Source organism: Danio rerio, chromosome 14 (assembly GCF_052040795.2).
Source record: "Danio rerio strain M-AB ecotype USA chromosome 14, GRCz13ab, whole genome shotgun sequence".
Classification (NCBI taxonomy): domain Eukaryota; kingdom Metazoa; phylum Chordata; class Actinopteri; order Cypriniformes; family Danionidae; genus Danio; species Danio rerio.
The window spans coordinates 19,348,098-19,366,766 of NC_141034.1; the positions used below are offsets into that span (position 1 = coordinate 19,348,098).

An 18,669-nucleotide genomic window follows, 5' to 3' on the forward strand; every position below is an offset into this window, starting at 1 on the left:
AGATTATAAAAACGTTGTCTGGTCTGATGAGTCTCGATTTCTGCTGTAACATACAGATGGTAGGGTCAGAATTGAGCATCAACAGCATGAAAGCATGGATCCATCCTGCCTTGTATCAATAGTTCAGGCTGCTAGTGGATGTGTAATGGTGTGGGATAAATGTTTTGGCACACTTTGGGCCTATTAGTACTAATTAAGCATCGTGCCAACACCACAGCCTACCTGAGTATTGTTGCTGACCATGACAATCCCTTTTTGACCACAGTGTATCCATCTTCTGATGGTTACTTCCAGCAGGATAACACGGTGTGTCATTAAGCATGAATCATCTCAGACTGGTTTCTTAAACATGACTATAACTTTACTGTACTCAAATGGCCTCCACAGTCACCAGATCTCAATCCAATACAGCACCTTTGGGATGTGGTTGAATGAGAGATTTGCATCATGGATGTGCAGTCGACAAATCTGCAGCAACTGCATGATACTCTCATGTCAATGTGAACCACAAAGGATTTTCTATGCCACGAAGGATTAAGGCAGTTCTGAGGTCCAATCCAGTACTAGTTAGGTGTACGCAAGTGTATGCAAGTCGGTTGCAAAATAAAGTAAACTGTGACATATATCCAGAAATTCTTTATACAATGGACTGCAAAGCAACATGAACAGAAGTAAGTCTTTTTTACATTAACCTAGCTGATAGCAGAGGTTATAGGCTGTTGGTGAGGCTAATAGTGGACAATAAAGTATTGATAAATGTGTATAAAATCATAATCAAATCAATCAGCAGGTTCTTTTCAATTACCATTTTCTAAAAAAGTCTATAAGTAAATCTTTATTTTACTTTAATATTTTATTAGTCTGCTTTTAGTTCAATAATAAAATTGAATTATATCGTTCATTGATTCATGTTTTTTTTGGCTTAGTCCCTTTATTAATCTGGGGTTGCCACAGCGGAATGAACCGCCAACTTATCCAGCATGTGTTTTACGCAGCAGATGCCCTTCCAGCTGCAACCCATCTCTAAATTTAAATTTGTCTTTAATTTAAATTTGTCTAAAATTAAGTACACTATTTTATATGCCAAACATATTTACAGGAATGTAATAAAATTATACTATTCACTGTCTACCTTGTTTTCTGTTCATCATTTTCTGAATAAAACCATTAAACCACAAGGTTTTTCTTCCCTTTTTTGTTCTGTCCAGGACAAAGTGAGCAAGAAGCAGACCTGAAGGCAGCCATATTGTCTCTGTCTCTGACGGCTCTGCAGTGTGTGCTGTTTTCAGTGTGTGCTGCGACTCCCATCCTCCCCCTGCAGTACCTCACCTTCATCTTGCAAGTGCTCAACAGATCCTTTCTCTACGGTGGAAACGCAGCCTTCATCAGTGTGGCGTGAGTCATCATTAAAGAGACAGTTCACACAATAATCAAGGGTCTGACATCGTTTACTCACCCTCATGTAGTCCAAACCTGAATGACTTTCTTTTGGCTTGGGAAGATAAAAATAAATGTACTGGCTGCAGTTTTGAAAAAAAAAATTATACACATTTGGAATTGCATGGGGGTGGGAAAAATAAATTTTAGAAGTATATAATGAAATAGATACTTTATTGTGTTTAAAAAGAGTACACTTTTACAAATAAATGTTCCAGCAACCATATAGGCAATATAAGAGACTTAAAGTGAAAAGTTCTTGAAAAAACATTTTTTTTCATAGTGTGAAAAACGTTTTAATCATCTAAAGCACCATTTTCCACTTTAAGAACCTTTTATGTAGTGATGGTTCAATGCATGTTAAAGGAGGTTAATGTAGAACTTAATTTACTAATTTTAATAAAACAATCCTCCTAAAAAAACGAACTTAAGTGAGTATGAATCTATTATTAAAATGCATTGTTACAAAAAGTATTAAATGCAATTAGCTGAATGTTAGTCTTTTTAAGTACACTTTAAGTAGAATTTAAGTACATCTTTATTTTATCTACAGTAGTCAGTTTTTTTCTTTTTTTAAGAATCTAACTAAACAAAACATATGGCACAGGGAGACTGCAGGGGGCTGTTCCATAAACCATGCTTAGCTGGGAAAGTAGCCTGGTTGTAATTTGATGCCATTTTAATTCACTTAACCTCTTAATAATGATCAACTTTAATAGTGAATACTGTATACACCAAACATCTTTAAGAATTTTTTTTATTATTATTGTTTTATTAAATGTGTTAAGTTATATATTTTTTAATATAGCACATAAAATCTTTTTCATCTGGGCGATTTGAAACATTTCTTAGTGTTTAGCCCTTTTTGAATTTAACATTTAATTTACAATAGTCCTAAAAATGTCTTTAAAAGTCTTAAATTTAACTTGGTGAAACCTGCAGAAGCCCTGCTTTTATTACTTCCACATTCAGTACAGTAAGAAATGCTTCTTCTTCATTTGTATCATAAGTGAAGTAAAATGATGGTTTCATTTCTGTTTTTATTTTAAATACAGGTTCCCGTCCGTACACTTTGGAAAGCTGTATGGAACAGTAATGGCTCTTTCGGCTGTGGTTTCGCTGCTCCAGTATCCCTGCTTTGCTCTCATTAAAGGGACATTGGGTGGAGACCCTCTTTATGTAAGCTTCTGAATGCTTTCAATGTGTCTTTTCCACACGTACACGCACATTAACAACATTTCCACACACAAACAACTCTCTATTGTCTAAATGTCAATTGTGTAGTGATTTATGAAGCACCCACAGACAAAAAGATTTCAATTACAGTACATATAAATTCATTTCACACCATATTAACTGTGTGCATACATGGGGAATGACCTTTGAAATGACTGGATTTTGTTTTGATGACTATGAACACAAAAAACTAAACTTTTCTAACCTTCCAATGAATATCATGTTTTGGCTTAATTAATGTAGATACGTGCACAAAAAATACAGTATTTTTTGTTTGTTTACTGACTGGCTTATTCTGTTTCAATTAGTTAATGCTTCTTTAAATAATTCTCCAACATTACCCTTATCATGTCTGCCAGGCATTTCTCCTTTTTCTTTGTAAGGAAATGTGGGAGGCTGTTTCAAAATAAGATACAGCTGTTTTTGAAAGTTATGAAATATTTGTTTGGCAGATACAGATTCTGCATATTTGTCATGTTTTTGGAGAGTCAGATGTTTGAAACCGCTTTCTTCTGTTTAAGTTTCTTCAAACAGGCACTTATTTTGACAAAAAAGATAAGTTATATTATATAGTCAAATCTAAAAATTATCAGACAGATATATATTGAATTTTATTTATTTATTTTTTCGACTGATGGGAGCAGGACATTGTAGCACATTTACATTAATGAGGATAGCCCTATGAGTCATTGAATTTCTGGAATATCTTGTAATTTTTGAAAGGTCTATTCCAGATATTGAAAATCAGTGTTTTTTGTTTTTGTCTTAAAGTATGAGGGATTTTTGTTTATTGATTTGTGTTTAGGGTAAAGGGGAGTTTTGTTTGTCGCTTTAAATTGTAGTTTCCATTTATCAACATGTTATGAGCTCTATTTTAACCATCTAGGCACAAAGTCTAAAGTGCATGGAGCAAAAGCATTAAGGGTGCGTTTATTTTACTTTTACTCTTTACTCCTTTACTTGTGTGGATGAGGAAACGGTGTTGTACGCACTGCACTGAAGACATCCATCAGCCAACATATTTAATTTAGTAATAATAATAATAATAGTTTTAAGAACTTATTTCTAATAACTGACTTATTTTATCTTTGCCATGATGACAGTAAATAATATTTTACTAGATATTTTTTCAAGACACTTCTATACAGCTCAAAGTGACATTTAAAGGCTTAACTAGGTTAATTGGGTTAACTAGGCAGGTTAGGGTAATTAGGCAAGTTATATAACGTAGTTTGTTCTGTGGGTTATTAAGATAAAAAAAATAGCTTAAAGGGGCTTATAATTTTGTCCCTAAAATGGTGTTTAAAAAAATTTAAACTGCTTTTATTTTAGCTGAAATAAAACAAATAAGACTTTTTCCAGAAGAAAAAATATTGTGAAAATTTCCTTGCTGTTAAACATCATTTGGAAAATATTTAAGAAAGAAGAAAAAAATTTGAAGGGGGCTAATAATTCTGACTTCAACTGTAAATATGCGTATAATAAATAATACAGCTAATAATAATAACACTATGAAATTGTCATGAATAAACTGAAAAAAGCCTCCTGGACATGAAGAAGGCATGGAGGTGGTAGTATTTTTATATTTTTGTAGAAAATAGTTTTTATAACATTTTAATCTTGTATGTTTATCATTTGTAAAAATATTTGTGTATTGATGTACATCCTGTTTATATTAAGTGTTTGAACCTGCATAGACACTAATGCGCTCTGCGCTGGACTTTAGACCAGCTTGCAGTCTATGGGCCCTATCATACACCCGGCGCAGTGTGGCGCAAGGCGCGGCGCAATAGTCTTTTGGTAGTTTCAGCTTGGCGCAAGAGTCGTTTTGAGGCGTTGCGCTACGCTGTTTAAATAGCAAATGCATTTGCACTCATATGTGCGCCCATAGGCGTTCTGGTCTAAAAAGGAAGGCGTTCTGAGGCGGACCGCTGGCGCGTTGCTATTTTGAGAAACTATAATAGATTTTTCATTAGACCAAAACTAACCCGGTCTAAACTCCGGCACAGAGTTGCGCCTCGCTTACGCACTGCTTAATACGCACAAGAGAGCAATAGGCAAATATCTTTACATATGAAAAAATTTTAATATTAAGGATATATATAGGATATAAAAAGAATAGATATAGAATATAAATATAAAGGATTAAAATATTACAAAACGTATTTTCTAGCCTACAAATGTGAGAAAACACTGTTTTTATGTCTTCTTCATCTCGGGAGGCTTTTTCAGTTCATTCATATTAATTTGCTTTTGTTTAATGTTATTATTATTAGCAGTATTATTTATTATATCCATATTTATATTTGTTTTATTAAAAACAAGCTTAGATTTGCCCACCTGCCAGGTTTTAGACCATATGGGGCACAGCATGTGTTTTAGGATATAACTTAGGTTTTTGAGCTCATTTTGTTATTATTGTTCATTTATTTGTTTGCTGGAAATTATAACTGAATTTAGAAATAGTTTTGAAACGAATATTTGCGCTTAACAAACAAAATTAATTATTTATAGGCTAATTGATGTCTGTGCATAAAGGTTTCCCTATCCAAGAGCGAATGTGAAAGTAGTTCCATTATCTCTCATTCTCACGCAGTAAATGCTCTTTTTAACAGTTTTCTGTTACATGAAAATTAGGGTTGAGTTGGTCTGAAAATAGCAACAAATCGCGCCAAACTCCTCTTGCGCCTGGATGCGCCATGTGTATGATAGGGCCCAATGTTTCTATCCTATTTTTTTATTTACAAAATTCTACAAAAACAAACTAAACTGAAATGTAGATCATAAAACATAAATGAGAGATAATAAGTAACTAAACCAGAAACAGGTGCAGAATAATCCGTTACCACAGCAACAGAAGAGAACATACCTACTGTACTTAGAAACCTAAGAAGAGAACAGAAGAAATCAGAAACAAACAAAGTGAACTTCAAAATGAAAGAAATGGTTAGGCTACTTTTAAGCTAAATATAAAGTTTGTAAAAGTACTATTGCGCTATCAAATATGAGAGAGGCAGAACTTTGCAGTCCAACAAATAATAAGTACCTCTGTACTTCTGAGGTAAATCTAAGGTCATTTATTCATTGTTGTTCTCAAAGTGGCCGTTAAAGTCATGCAAATATTCAAGATAAAACCATTTAAAATATATTAATATCATAATTATTGAACATATTATTTTAATATAATATTATTATTATTATTATTACATTATTATATAGAGTGACACGGTGAATCAGTGGTTAGCACAGTCTCCTCACAGCAAGAAGGTAGCTGGTTTGTATGGATGTTTCCCAGTGCTGGGTTGCAGCTGGAAGGACATTCACTATGTAAAACATATGCTAGATAAGCTCGCAGTTCATTCCGCTGTGACAAAAAGGATTCATTCATTCATTTTCTTTTCAGCTTAGTCCCTTTATTAATTCGGGGTCGCCACAGCGGAATGAACCCCCAACTTATCCAGCATTTGTTTTACTCAGCGGATGCCCTTTTAGCTGCAACCTATCACTGGGGAACATCCATACACTCTCATTCACAAACATACACTACGGACAGTTTTAGTTTACCCAATTCACCTGTACCGCATGTCTTTGGACTTGTGGGGGAAAATGGAGCACCTGGAGGAAACCCACACGAACATGGGGAGAACATGCAAACTCCACACAGAAATGCCAACTGACCCAGCTAAGGCCCGAACCAGCAACCTTCTTGATGTGAGGCGACAGCACTACCTACTGCGCCACCATGTCGCCTGAATTTGATATTATATTAATTATGTACAAGCAAAACAGTGGCCTTTTTCTCATTCATTAGATGTCATGCAATTTCAGATTTTTAGTCTGTTTGGCAAAAAGTAGGAACCCTAATAGCAGGACAAAGTAAACTGTGACCTAAAGGAACAGGAAGTGAAGAAGCTGCTGCAGTGAGTCTAAGGAAATATAGAAGTTTAGGTTTGCTTGAATTTAGTTGACAACAGAGACTACTGGCTGTCCTTTTCTATCAAAGCTGTCTGACATTATCAAGATGCATTTGTTTTGACACAATTTAACTTGTTAACTTTAAATTTATAAACTGTGATAATGTGAAAAAAGATGAAGATGTCTTTATAATCTTTGGTAAGACTGTACAGCACAGCTCTTGCTTCAGATCTGTAGTGTTAACTAAACTGTAATAATTGACTTCTCTAGGTGAACATCGGTCTGACTGTTCTGAGTCTCCTGGCTTTCGTCAATCCTCTGTATGTTTACCTGCACTGTCGGCGTCAGGCAACCCAGCGGAGAGCTGCCAAAAAAACATCATCTTCATGAGGCCTCCAGGCACAAGGGAATATCAGCCTGACCTTCGACCTTCAAAACTGCTTTCTCTTACATGCTAGTTTTCTACAGAAGGCTACACACAAAAATGTGTGGTGGTAAGAAATGTTTTACTAACCTTTTACTGAGCTTTATTTTTTTTTTTTTTTTTTTTTTTGTGGTGGTTAACTCTTGACCCCATGGTGGTATGCAGTGTGTCATCAGTGCTGATTAAAGCAGGAAATGTACTGCTACTACACCCTATACAGTATTAATAATCTCAAGTATGACAATGGCCAATTAAGATGTTGAAGTGTTGCAGGCATGTTCACACTGTATAAACATTGTACAGTTAAACAGAAAAGTACTGGACATTTTCTGTCAGTAGATTTTCCGTTAAGTTCAAAACAATATGGAAAGTATTTACATAATATATAAATATACTATTGTTTTAAAATCAGTATTAAAACTTTTTCTAATTAATAGACAACTGTTCAACAGAAACTATTTTTGTTGTAAAACAAAATAAGAATATGAACAGGAATGTGAATATTTCTGTAAAACTAGAGATATTCATAAAGGGACCACCATTATGTGTGTGTGATATGACATGGATATTTTCACCAAACTGGAAGAAATGTCTGCAAATGTATCTCTTAACAGGTAAATGTTTAATGTGTCTTGATATTATTGTTGTCACTATTAATTGAGCACTTATCTCCATTCGAGTAAAGAAGACTTTAGAATTAGCTTCTCCCGCAACGTTTACATGCTGTAAGAACCATTTGGTTGGTTATGGGGGCCTCTGCTGGACATAGCAGGAAGTACGTCCTTCTCTGACCAACAACTTCTCCAAGTTGTTATTTGCTGTCTGTATGATATCTTCTAAAATATATCAGTATTACTCCAAATAAAGGGAATTTTTATAAGAAATGTTGTGCAGTCAGTTGAATTGGTCTGTGTCAGTTCTTGTTATGCAGTCTGCACAATGTGTTTTATGAATGTTTAGTTATGCTGTGAGAACATCATTTTGGAATGTTTGTCAATTTAAAATGTGAACATAAAGGTAAGATTTATATTTACAGTGTCATTATCCAACAGTATCATCACTTTTGAATGTCATATGAACATCTTTTAAATATATGTTACATATTAATGTCAAAATGTTTAGGCCAAGATAATTAACAAAACACTTTCTGTCAAATACTTTAATGCTGTGTTCTATCATTTTTTTTACAACTTATTTTAGTATTTGAAGGGCACCTATGATGAAAATCATCTTTTGTAAGCTGTTTGGACAGAACTGTGTGCAGGTTTAGTGTGTCCACTATCATATTGGGCTGATATAAACACAATAAGTCTTTTTTTTCAAATTTCCTGACGTTAAAATATTATACAAACCCCTCATATTTTGAGGTTCACCACAAAGAAGTAAGATTTTCCCCGCCCAATGAATTGATTAACAGCCATGTATAAACATGTCTCCGTAGAAACGTGTACAATCATATCAACACAACAGGACGTGCTTAAAGCAAAAGGGATTAAAAGATCTGTTCAGCTCTCTGTTCAGCTCTCTTTTACCATCTTGATCACCACAGCTGCATGTCTGTACAATTATAAAAAAGACGCTTTAATCCCGGTTTGTGGATGTTAAATCAAGTTTATTATGTACATTAACTTAACGGATGTCCATACAGCAGTGGATATTAGCGTGTATCATGTGACATTTGTCGAGAAGGGTCTGGATGCAGACATGGTGCAGTACAATCTGAGCTACATCCAATGCTTTCTAATGCTCTCACCGTCTTTCTAATGCTCTCACGTCACTTACGCCATTGAGTGCATTGTGTCTGACATTGCATGGCTGAGTGATGCGATCTCAGCTTGCATCATAAAGGCTGAATCCGGATGCTATTGCATTTGTCGTGTAAAAACACTGCAAAGTTAAACATGTGCACAATGTGTGTGTGTGTCTGTATGTGTACGTGAATTTGGAAACAACTGTAACATAACTGGTAACATATATATTGTAACATATATGCTGGAGGTAAACATTCCGTGCAACATTCCATGAAAACGGTCTGGGCTCAGTCGACAGGACGGTTTACGACTCCTGGCTCCACAAACTCTGGGTACACCCGACAGATTTACGTAATCCAGGGAGACTGGAGAGATAAGCCTAGATCTTCAAAGACATTCCTGCCCAAATACACACACACACACACACACCCACGAGGCTGTTCCGACAGAAAGAAAATGAACACAGAAATCCTGGACCAGCACAAAACTAAAGTGTTATGTTTTGTAAACTTTGCATCTCATTTCTGACGTTTCTTACCTGTGTACCCTCTCTTATAACCTGTATGCCTGTTCTCTTTAGTCCTTTTTAAAGCATAAATGTAAGGATATGAAAAAATTATGTTGATGTACTTTTAAACCCCGCCTGTTTGGTACCGATGGGTTTCTGCTGACATTTTACAACACATGATGCATAGAGCAAGATCATAACTCGCATTGCTTTATTCTTTAATTCCCTATATTAAATGCCTTTTCACATGCTTTGGGCGGACACCCAAATTTGCATACGAACAGCCTCGAGACAAAGGAAGGTTTCACGCTCAAACTTTGTCCTGAAATCATTGGTCGAGAATGCTGAACGGGTTGTCACGTGACCCGCAGGTATATCCAGACTTCTCCCCAACATCTGAGCAGAGTAGTCCGAACAAAGAACATCACCAAAAGGTGGCCCTTTAGGAGGGCCACGCGGCTCTTCTACGCCGCATGGACTTTTCCCGCCTCGCTTTCTTATTTTCCGGCAAAGTAAACTCAGTTTAAAGTTTGCGATCGCGTTCCTCAGAACTGTATTACAAACTCAACGCATCAAGAAGGACATCAAAGGATTTTCCATCACAACGGAAGAGAGACTCGCATAAAGAGAGAGACCTCCAGACATGAAAGACCAGGTATTTTTAGTTATGCGATTAAGCTGTGCCCCTTTTATCAAAAAGGGTGTTTTTGTTTTTATAATCTTGGTGATCCTTAATGGTGCGTGTGGAACTGAAAGTTTTGTCACTCTTTTATCTGAAATCTCTACTTCCTCGCTTTACTATTTCTCTTTGTTGTCACAGGTTCTATAGACCCGATATCTCCACGTGGTTTACCTTTGTTCTATGTTTAATGTATGTTTGTGCGTTGTTCGTTATCTGTCTGACTAGTCAATAAATCCTATTATTATCAAATGAATTGTATTGTTTGCCTCACGAGAAAATGTCACTGAAATACAGATTCCTCTGCCTAGCTGTTATAAGTTGATTAAAACTTATGAATGATTAATCTACTTTACAAGAAGTAGCAATTAAATTCCCTTTTTCTAAATGAATAGATCATTACCATGTCCGCTCGGAAGAGCGGCGACTCTGCTTGTGTTTGTTTGGTCAAGTTAACACTAAATTGATCCAGAATATTAATGATTATTAATAAATCGTTATTGTTAATAATTAATATTCATAATCTGAGAGTCCGCTCGGTCGAGCGGGCAGGATCATATACAATCATATGTTTGTTTGACCAAATTGACTGAAGCTTAAGCCAGAATGTTAATAATTAAGAATAAACCGTTGTTGATTATTAATATTCATAAAATGAGCAAATTTCTGTTACACAAAATTTTGTGTGACTCATCAAAAGGCTTAAATTAACTCCACAACAAATACATCAAATCATTGGGAAAGTTACTGTATTACACACAAACGTTACGTGAGATCTGCTTCCTTCATGTCTGTCACTATGCTGTTTATCTGATGCAGCCAAGGTGGAGATTGAGGCACACTTTGACAGGCACTTGAGAACGGTGGGTGGAGAGAACTATTAAAGGCACAGTCAACAAAACAGCTACAGTGTGTTTAGAGCAGAAAATTTTAATATTCTAAAAGGTATAATACATATTCTGATGGGTGTTTTGAGCTGGAACTTTACAGACACATTCTGGAGACACAATAGACTAATCTTAAATCTTGAAAAGGGGATACAATAGGTGAGTAAAACAGTAAGTGTGCTGAGCAGATTAATTCTAGAAATGTAGTTAAATTACTAGCATTTACTTTAAACTGGAATGATATACAACAAATGTATTATTTACAGTAAACTGAATCTATTGGTAGTGTAAGATAATGCAAAATGTTTAAATGTGAAAGGGAGCACTCGATTCGGTTACTAAAAGTTTAGTTTAATTTAGTTTAATTTTCATTTAAAAACAGCTCTAGTGTTGCTTGCTTTCTTCGCTCAAACACTACCTGACCAAAGTAGTAGGAACAACAAAATAATGACATATTTCATTTGGTTTCAGAAGTGGCTTATACAGTATCAAAGTCAAAGTCCTTTAGATTACGCTAATTTTAACAAAATAAAATATGATCTTGTCTTGTTTTATAATTATTTATTTAGCAGAGTAAGGTCTGACTTTGCTTAGACATTTTGTCAGTTCATATTGTCAATTAACAGAAATAATGTACATAGAATTTAAAGTCATGGTGCAGTGGAAAAATATTTAATATTGTGTATGACTCCCATGAGCTTGGAGGACTGCATCCATACATCTCTGCAATGACTCAAATAACATTAATCAAGTCATCTGGAAAGGCAAAGAGTTCTTGCAGGACTCCCATAGTTCAATAAGATTCTTTAGATTAATCTTTAATGTCTCCTCCTTCATCTTACTTCAGACATGCTCAATAATGGTCATGTCTGGTGACTGGGCTGCTGTAGAATTTGCCCTCTCCTGTGCATTGTATATGTAATGTGCAGCACAAATGTCTTAATACCTCTGTTGATGTTGCCATCCACTCTGCAGATCTCTCGCACGCACCCATAATGAATAGAACCCCAAACACTGATTTTTCCTTCACTAAACTTGACTGATTTCTGTGTGAATCCTGGGTCCATGTGGGTTCCAATCGGTCTTCTGCAGTATCTGTGATGATTGGGATGCAGTTCAACAGATGATTCATTTTAAAAATCTACCTTCTGCCACTTTTCCAAATGATCAACTAGAAGTCAAGTTAATATTTGTTGCTCTTACAACTGGGGTCAACGACAAGACTTTTGTCAGCTAGTGTATGATACAATTGTGAGATAAACCCTTATCCAACTCTTTTTATGTCCCAATTCCATTTTAGAAGCATATATAACTGTAAACTTGTATATCTACAGCACTCAGTGTGTTTTTGACCTGCATCATGTTGCTCAACAATCATTTATTTATTCATTTTCTTTTCGGCTCAGTCCCTTTATTAATCAGGGGTCGCTAGGTTGCTAAATGAACCGCTAAATCATCCAGCATATGTTTTACTGTGTTTTACAGTGGATGCCCTTCCAGCTGCAACCAATCACTGGGAAACTGATCAACAATCAACTATATAAAATTTAATGTAGACCTGTAATCATTGATATGGTAAAATGTGTACTTGTTTATTTAAACTATTTCATTTGACATATTTTTTTGGAGACATATCTCAACTGAGTTGCAATAAGCAAAGCTGGATGTTGACTGTGGTTCTCTAAAGCCTGTTTTTATTTTCCAAACACTTGAGCACTGAAAAGAATTACAGAGAAAAATACACTATTTCTCACTTTCAGCGCTCTCTCTGCTCATTCACGTAGTTATACTTGAATGGGTTAAAAGCAGAGGACCAGTTTTAAATATGAGTAAACACAAACATGACAATACTGCACTTTATGTCTACCAGAGTTAACCAGCAGATGGCGCACAGCGTGGTGTTTTTGTGGAAAGCTCTGCACTCATTTACCCAGGTTTCGTCTGTCAGGAATATCTTCAGCATGTGCTGCAACAAGTAGCAGATTAGAGACCATAAAGTCACACATGAATAACATTTACAACTGCATAATAAGCATTCTATCTACTTTTATTGTTATTGAGATCAGCATAAATGTACTTTGTCCAAGACGTTAGAGAATATTTTGGAAAAATAAATAAATAATTTCACTATGTACTCACTACTCACAATGTAGACACTTTTTAAATAACTTTAATTAAAATCTTTAATTAAAATTATTTTAATTTATACAGTTCTGTCTGGCTCTTGAATCTGATTGGCTGATAGCAGTGTGTGTGATTATTCTGCAAATAACAGCACTCGCGCAGCCTCTTCACCCTTTACCCTTTTATATTACTCTGCCCACATACAACAAACAGAGAACACTCTACAGTTTGACAAATATTGCTGCTATTGGGCAACATAATGTACTTTTGAAGCTTTTTTAGTTGAGAATGTAGTTGTTTAGATTTCAACTATGCAGGTTATTTATGAGGACAGTGCCTATTTTAAAATATTTATAATTTCTAAGCAGTGTACACAAGCTTTTGGTCCAATTATTGGTAATACGATAGTAAATTTTAAATTAATGGAAAAATACATTCATCATTCACCTAAATGGCACATCCATACACCTATCTGGAATAGTAATGATCTTAGATCTGGGGGTGCACCATTTCTTTCAAGGAAATGGATGCAAAAAGGCATTTATACACTAAAAGATATTTCTGGTTCTAATGGCATATTAATTTTTCAAGAACTTTGTGAGCAGTATTAAACGGAACCTTCCTCTCTCTTTTTATATCTGCGATTAAGATCGGCCATGAAGGCCAACGGGGTTCCCTGGGGGTACAATCTTCCCACTCATCCAATCATTACTTGGTTTGATCTGTCCTCAACTAATCATTTTACCTCATGGATATACAGAAAGGCCTTAGAGGGTACAGCAAAACATTTAGCTATACAGTGCTGTTTGGAAACTGATTGTCAACTAGAAGAGGGTGTCACAGACTGGGAAAGAGTATGGCATAACATTTTTACTTCATCTAAAAATCCTAATCACCAGCTCATTCACTATAACTTTTGTCACAGAACCTACTGGACCCCACTCAAAAGACACCATTTCAATGTCTCATTTAGTCCTTTCTGTGATAAATGTCCTAACCAGGAACTTGGATCTTTTTTCCATATGATGAGGGAATGTGAGAAAGTACAAAGATTTTGGAATGAGATATGTGTCATCCTATCAAAAATTATTGAATATCCTGTACCATTGAATCCTTCTGTTCTATTACTGAGTGATGATTCTACGTTGAACCTTACCAAGCTACAAAAAGCTGTTTGGCTGGCTGGCTTAACTTCTGCTAAAAAATTACTAGCCCAACATTGGCTGACTCCATATAATTTGGACATGTACAAGTGGTTGGTACAACTTCAAGACATTATAATGTTGGAGTTATCCACGACGCGAGTGAACTTGGTACAAATGAGTACATTACAGATCTGGACAGCTGCTGACAAAAACTCCTTGTTTATTGCACAAAGAAATGATCAGGATCCAGAATGATTGCCTTGCTTTGTATAATTGATATTTGATTCTGTATTCTGTATTTGTTTTTATGTTAACTTCTATTCATTGTAAAGCCTAGTTTCAAGAGACTGTAGGGGAGGGGTATTTTTTTTTTTTAATTGATATGTTTCATTTTATAGGTTTTTCAGCCTGTATGTTTTATTAACAATTAAGAAAAAACAAAAATATATATATAATTTCTGTTGGTGTTGGTGGCCATGATCCCACGTTACTGCAGACTAACGTTAGTTCAATAAAAAAGAAAAAAGAAGAAATGCCCGCATGTGTTTAAAATTTTTCCTTATTGCAAACACAACAGTAATCTGGTAGTGTTTAAGTTGCTTTGGCTTTTTCAGGGTTAATTGTTGCGACGTTCCGATTGCAACAGATAAATACTAGGAAATGTCTCTGATAGCATTTCATGCCTTTTAGCCTTATAATCTTAAAATGTGAGCACTTAATCACTTTAGATATTACGCTAGAGAATCATTACTAGCTCTAAAGTGATGTTGTTAAAGTAGTTACACTTTCTGCTGTTTGATTCTGTGAGTTTGATTTTCTTTTTTATATACACGATTATGCCATCGAACTGTTGTATAAATGCAATATTACACTTGTAGCAGTGCAATATGGCTGTATACTGCTACTCGTGTAATATTGTTCATGCAAATAATACAAATAAATACATTTAAGACTTACCGCCGCCCCATTGGTTTCCATGCAGAGGTACCAGGAGAGACATGCAGCACAAATTCACTTTAACTATTGAACAATGTCCTGAAAATGGGTCTTTCATTAAGATTATTGATTTGTTCTAGGCAGAACTGTCTTTTATCTTCCTGAGGAGCCCGTGATTAAAGAGAACCAATCAGAAAGACTGGTCACCTTTTAGAAAAAGAGACTGACTAAACTAATCTTACAGACTGAATGCTTTTGAAAAGTATTTAATTCATTCATTCGTTCTTTTTCCTTTGCCTTAGTCTCAATTTCAGAGGTAGCCACAGCGGAATGAACCACAAAGTATTCCAGCATATGTTTTACGCAGTGGATGCCGTTCTAGCCACAAATCTCACAACACTATTGCTAACCACTGAGCAACCATCCCGTCTTAAAAAGTAGTGTTGGTTGGATTTTAAAATAAATCATAGCCTTGGTGTGTATAATATGCATGTTGAAACATCATGACAACAAATCCAGCAGCTGTACTAGATTACATCATGAACAACAAATCTAAATTTATTTTTGAAAGTGTGTGAACTATCTTGGTTCTCTATGTGTGTGTATGTATGCGTTGTAATCTTTTTCTCTGAACGTTCATTTGGTGTGATCATTTGTTTGGGATATGACATAGTCTGACAGCGCCACTAAATTTACAAGAAGGCTTGCAGAAATAGATAGATGAGGGCGGCTGTGTAAAATGACTTATTGAGCATCTTAGTCAGTGACATGAATGTGACAGAAAGATGCGAAGGCATACTATAAATGGAAATACCAGGATTTAAGGAAGCATAACAAAAACATTGGTTAAATAAAATACATCTAAGTGCAATGTCGTGGACATAAGACTGATAAGACTTTAGTCTCCACTTCACTTCCTAATCTGCAATTGTCTCTCTGGATATCACACTAACTGTACCCAAAAAAAAAAAAAAAAAGTACTAATACTTTCCTTCTTGGACTTTACAGACCTGAAACTTGCCTATAGCACTTATTCATTGTTGCTCTTATAGTTGTGTAAGTTGCTTCCTTGTCCTCATTTGTAAGTCGCTTTGGATAAAAGCGTCTGCTAAGTGACTAAATGTAAGACGAAGAAAAGAGGGTGAATTTTGCATTTAGAAAAGTTTTATGTGCATACCCAACTAATGATTTAGATAAACACTAAAGCAGTGATGATAGTTTTGCCTCACATCACCTATATCTGTGGCAAAATGTTATGCTTGAATACACTAAACAGAAAATCCACCAATTAACCAGTAATATAAATAAATAACTGTTCATTACATCAGATGCCAGTAATCTGTATTCATCATTCGCAAGGGAAACTAGGACTAAAAATACGTAGGACTAAAAATAAAATTGTAAACAAAACATTTTCCCATTAGTGACTCTCACCACAAAATAATTTGTAATAGAGCTTCAGAGTTTGAGAAGTTCTATTTGCATTACTTCTGATTATTCTTAATCATTGGTTTATAGTCTGTCTATAAGGGCTGTGCCCACCAAGCAATTTTATATTTGAAAGGCCAATAAAAGATCTAATGGATGTCCAACACCAGTCCAAAAATAGACCAGTTGTCAAATTGACAGATTAAACAGACTTCACATGTGTATTCATTCATTTGTATTGGACTATTATTCTTTTATTGGATTTTCACTGACAGCTCAAATTTAACTTTGTTTTAGCTTAGATGTGTACAGTATGCTTTACATGTTTAAAAAGTCACTGCATTTCCACTTTTTAAAAGGGTACCTAGCCCAACAAAAGGGTACCAAAAGGCGGAGCCAGACGCATAGCTCAACGCTATTGGTTTACAGAGATACGTCACTAGCTTGTGTGCAAGCCAGCAGAATAAAAACAAAGGAATCACCATTTTCAAATACACAGCTGAGAGATTACACCGCAATAATATATGCATATAATAATGAGCCATGGTCGACCCAAGCTCAAAAATACCTTGTCATTGTCTTGATGAACAGCTACAAAGCCAAGAAGAAAAGTAGAATCTACACTGCCCCATAGTTGTTTACAAAGCCTTTTAAGGCATGATACGTTTAACTTTCTCCAGAGAGCTTGCGTGTGTATTTATAGTTGAATTAAGCTGATGATAGTAATAGTAATAATGTGCGTGTGAGTATTGAAGTGCTTTTGACATCTGATCCTTTCAGAAATAGTCAAATGCAAGAGTGAAACGTAAAAAAAAATAAAATAAAGGAGAAGCCAAACAAAAATAAATAAATAAATAAAGTAACTAATGATTTTTTTCAGAAACCTAAAACATGAACAAACTGCTATGTTTATCATTATCATCACCTTTTGGACTATTATGAACTTGCAATGATAGAATTACTTTCTAATAATATGAAAGGTTTGCACTGACTATACGCTATACGTTGCTTGTTGTTTATGAAGCCAAATAAAGATTAATGTACAGTAGAAGTCAAAATTATTAGCCCCGCTTTGAATTTCTTTTCTTTTTTCGCAAATGATGCTTAAAAATGTTTAATATTTTTTGTTTTTATTTGGCTAGAATAAAAGCAGTTTTAATTTAAAAAATAATAATAAATTAGGGTCAAAATTAATAGCCCCTTTAAGCTATATTTGTTTTCGATAGTCTACAGAACAAACCATCGTTATAAAATAACTTGCCTAATTACCCTAACTAGTTAAGCCTTTAAATGTCACTTTAAGCTGTATAGAAGTGCCTTGAAAAATATCTAGTGAAATATTATTTACTGTCATCATGGCAAAGAAAAAATAAATCAGTTATTAAAAATGAGTTATTAAAACTATTATGTTTAGAAATGTGTCATGCATCGCAGATTTACAGTAAGCTATTTCATTACAGTAGGCTATCTGCGGTTATAATCAAATCATGTTCATACAAAGGTTAGTAAGAAACATTTATACACAAGTATTTATGTGTATAAACCATCTGATCTGTGAATAATGCTTCTCATATGATATGTGAACAACCCGTAGAGCTTTACTTTTTACTCTTCTGTCGTTCACCACGCCCACCAAAAGGGTAACGTTGGCCATAAAAGCAATGTTAGCCAACTGTGGGCACAAGATAAACTTCAATAAACTTTGTCGGTAATAATATAACTTTCAAGCATAGTTGCTTAGGAGCAGAAACATGCTACAAAAAAAAGTATAATACCCAGACATTGTCTGATATACAAACCTTTTGCTGAAGGGTTACTCAGAGTCTTCTTCCCCATATAAAAAAACACCTGAGCCTGTAATCAAGGTCTTCACATTCACTAGAAGTGCTTCTTAATATCCTTCTACATTTCCTCAGCCCTCCACCCCCCATCTTACGGCTCGAAAACTGATCAAGCTCCTCCATCTTGAAGGACATCTCAATTCTCTAAATTCACCACGAGGAGGAAAGAATCAAGAAGAGATGGGGCTTCCTGAGGAGTCATGACATATTGTGTATCCTTTGTAGAAGTGTTTTATTTGCTTCACTTAAAGCACATATAAACTCTCCTCCCTATTCACTCCTGCGTCAATAAGTGCTAACTACAGGAGAAAATACACAGATAGGGTGCATTTCGAATGTGTCATATCTTTGTAGGTGT

The 18,669-nt window shown here is 35.1% G+C and overlaps 1 protein-coding gene across 2 annotated transcripts in view; it reads left to right on the forward strand.

Moving 5' to 3' along the window:
• Positions 1–7,896, forward strand: part of slc43a3b (solute carrier family 43 member 3b) — a 30,729-nt gene extending 22,833 nt beyond the window's left edge. For both annotated transcript variants that reach the window (XM_087280527.1, NM_001039922.1), the window contains 3 exon segments: positions 1,209–1,395; positions 2,493–2,616; positions 6,859–7,896. In XM_087280527.1, the coding sequence (XP_087136653.1) occupies positions 1,209–1,395; positions 2,493–2,616; positions 6,859–6,978 (431 nt within the window). In that variant the 3' untranslated portion in view covers positions 6,979–7,896.
• Positions 7,897–18,669: the final 10,773 nt, after the last annotated feature.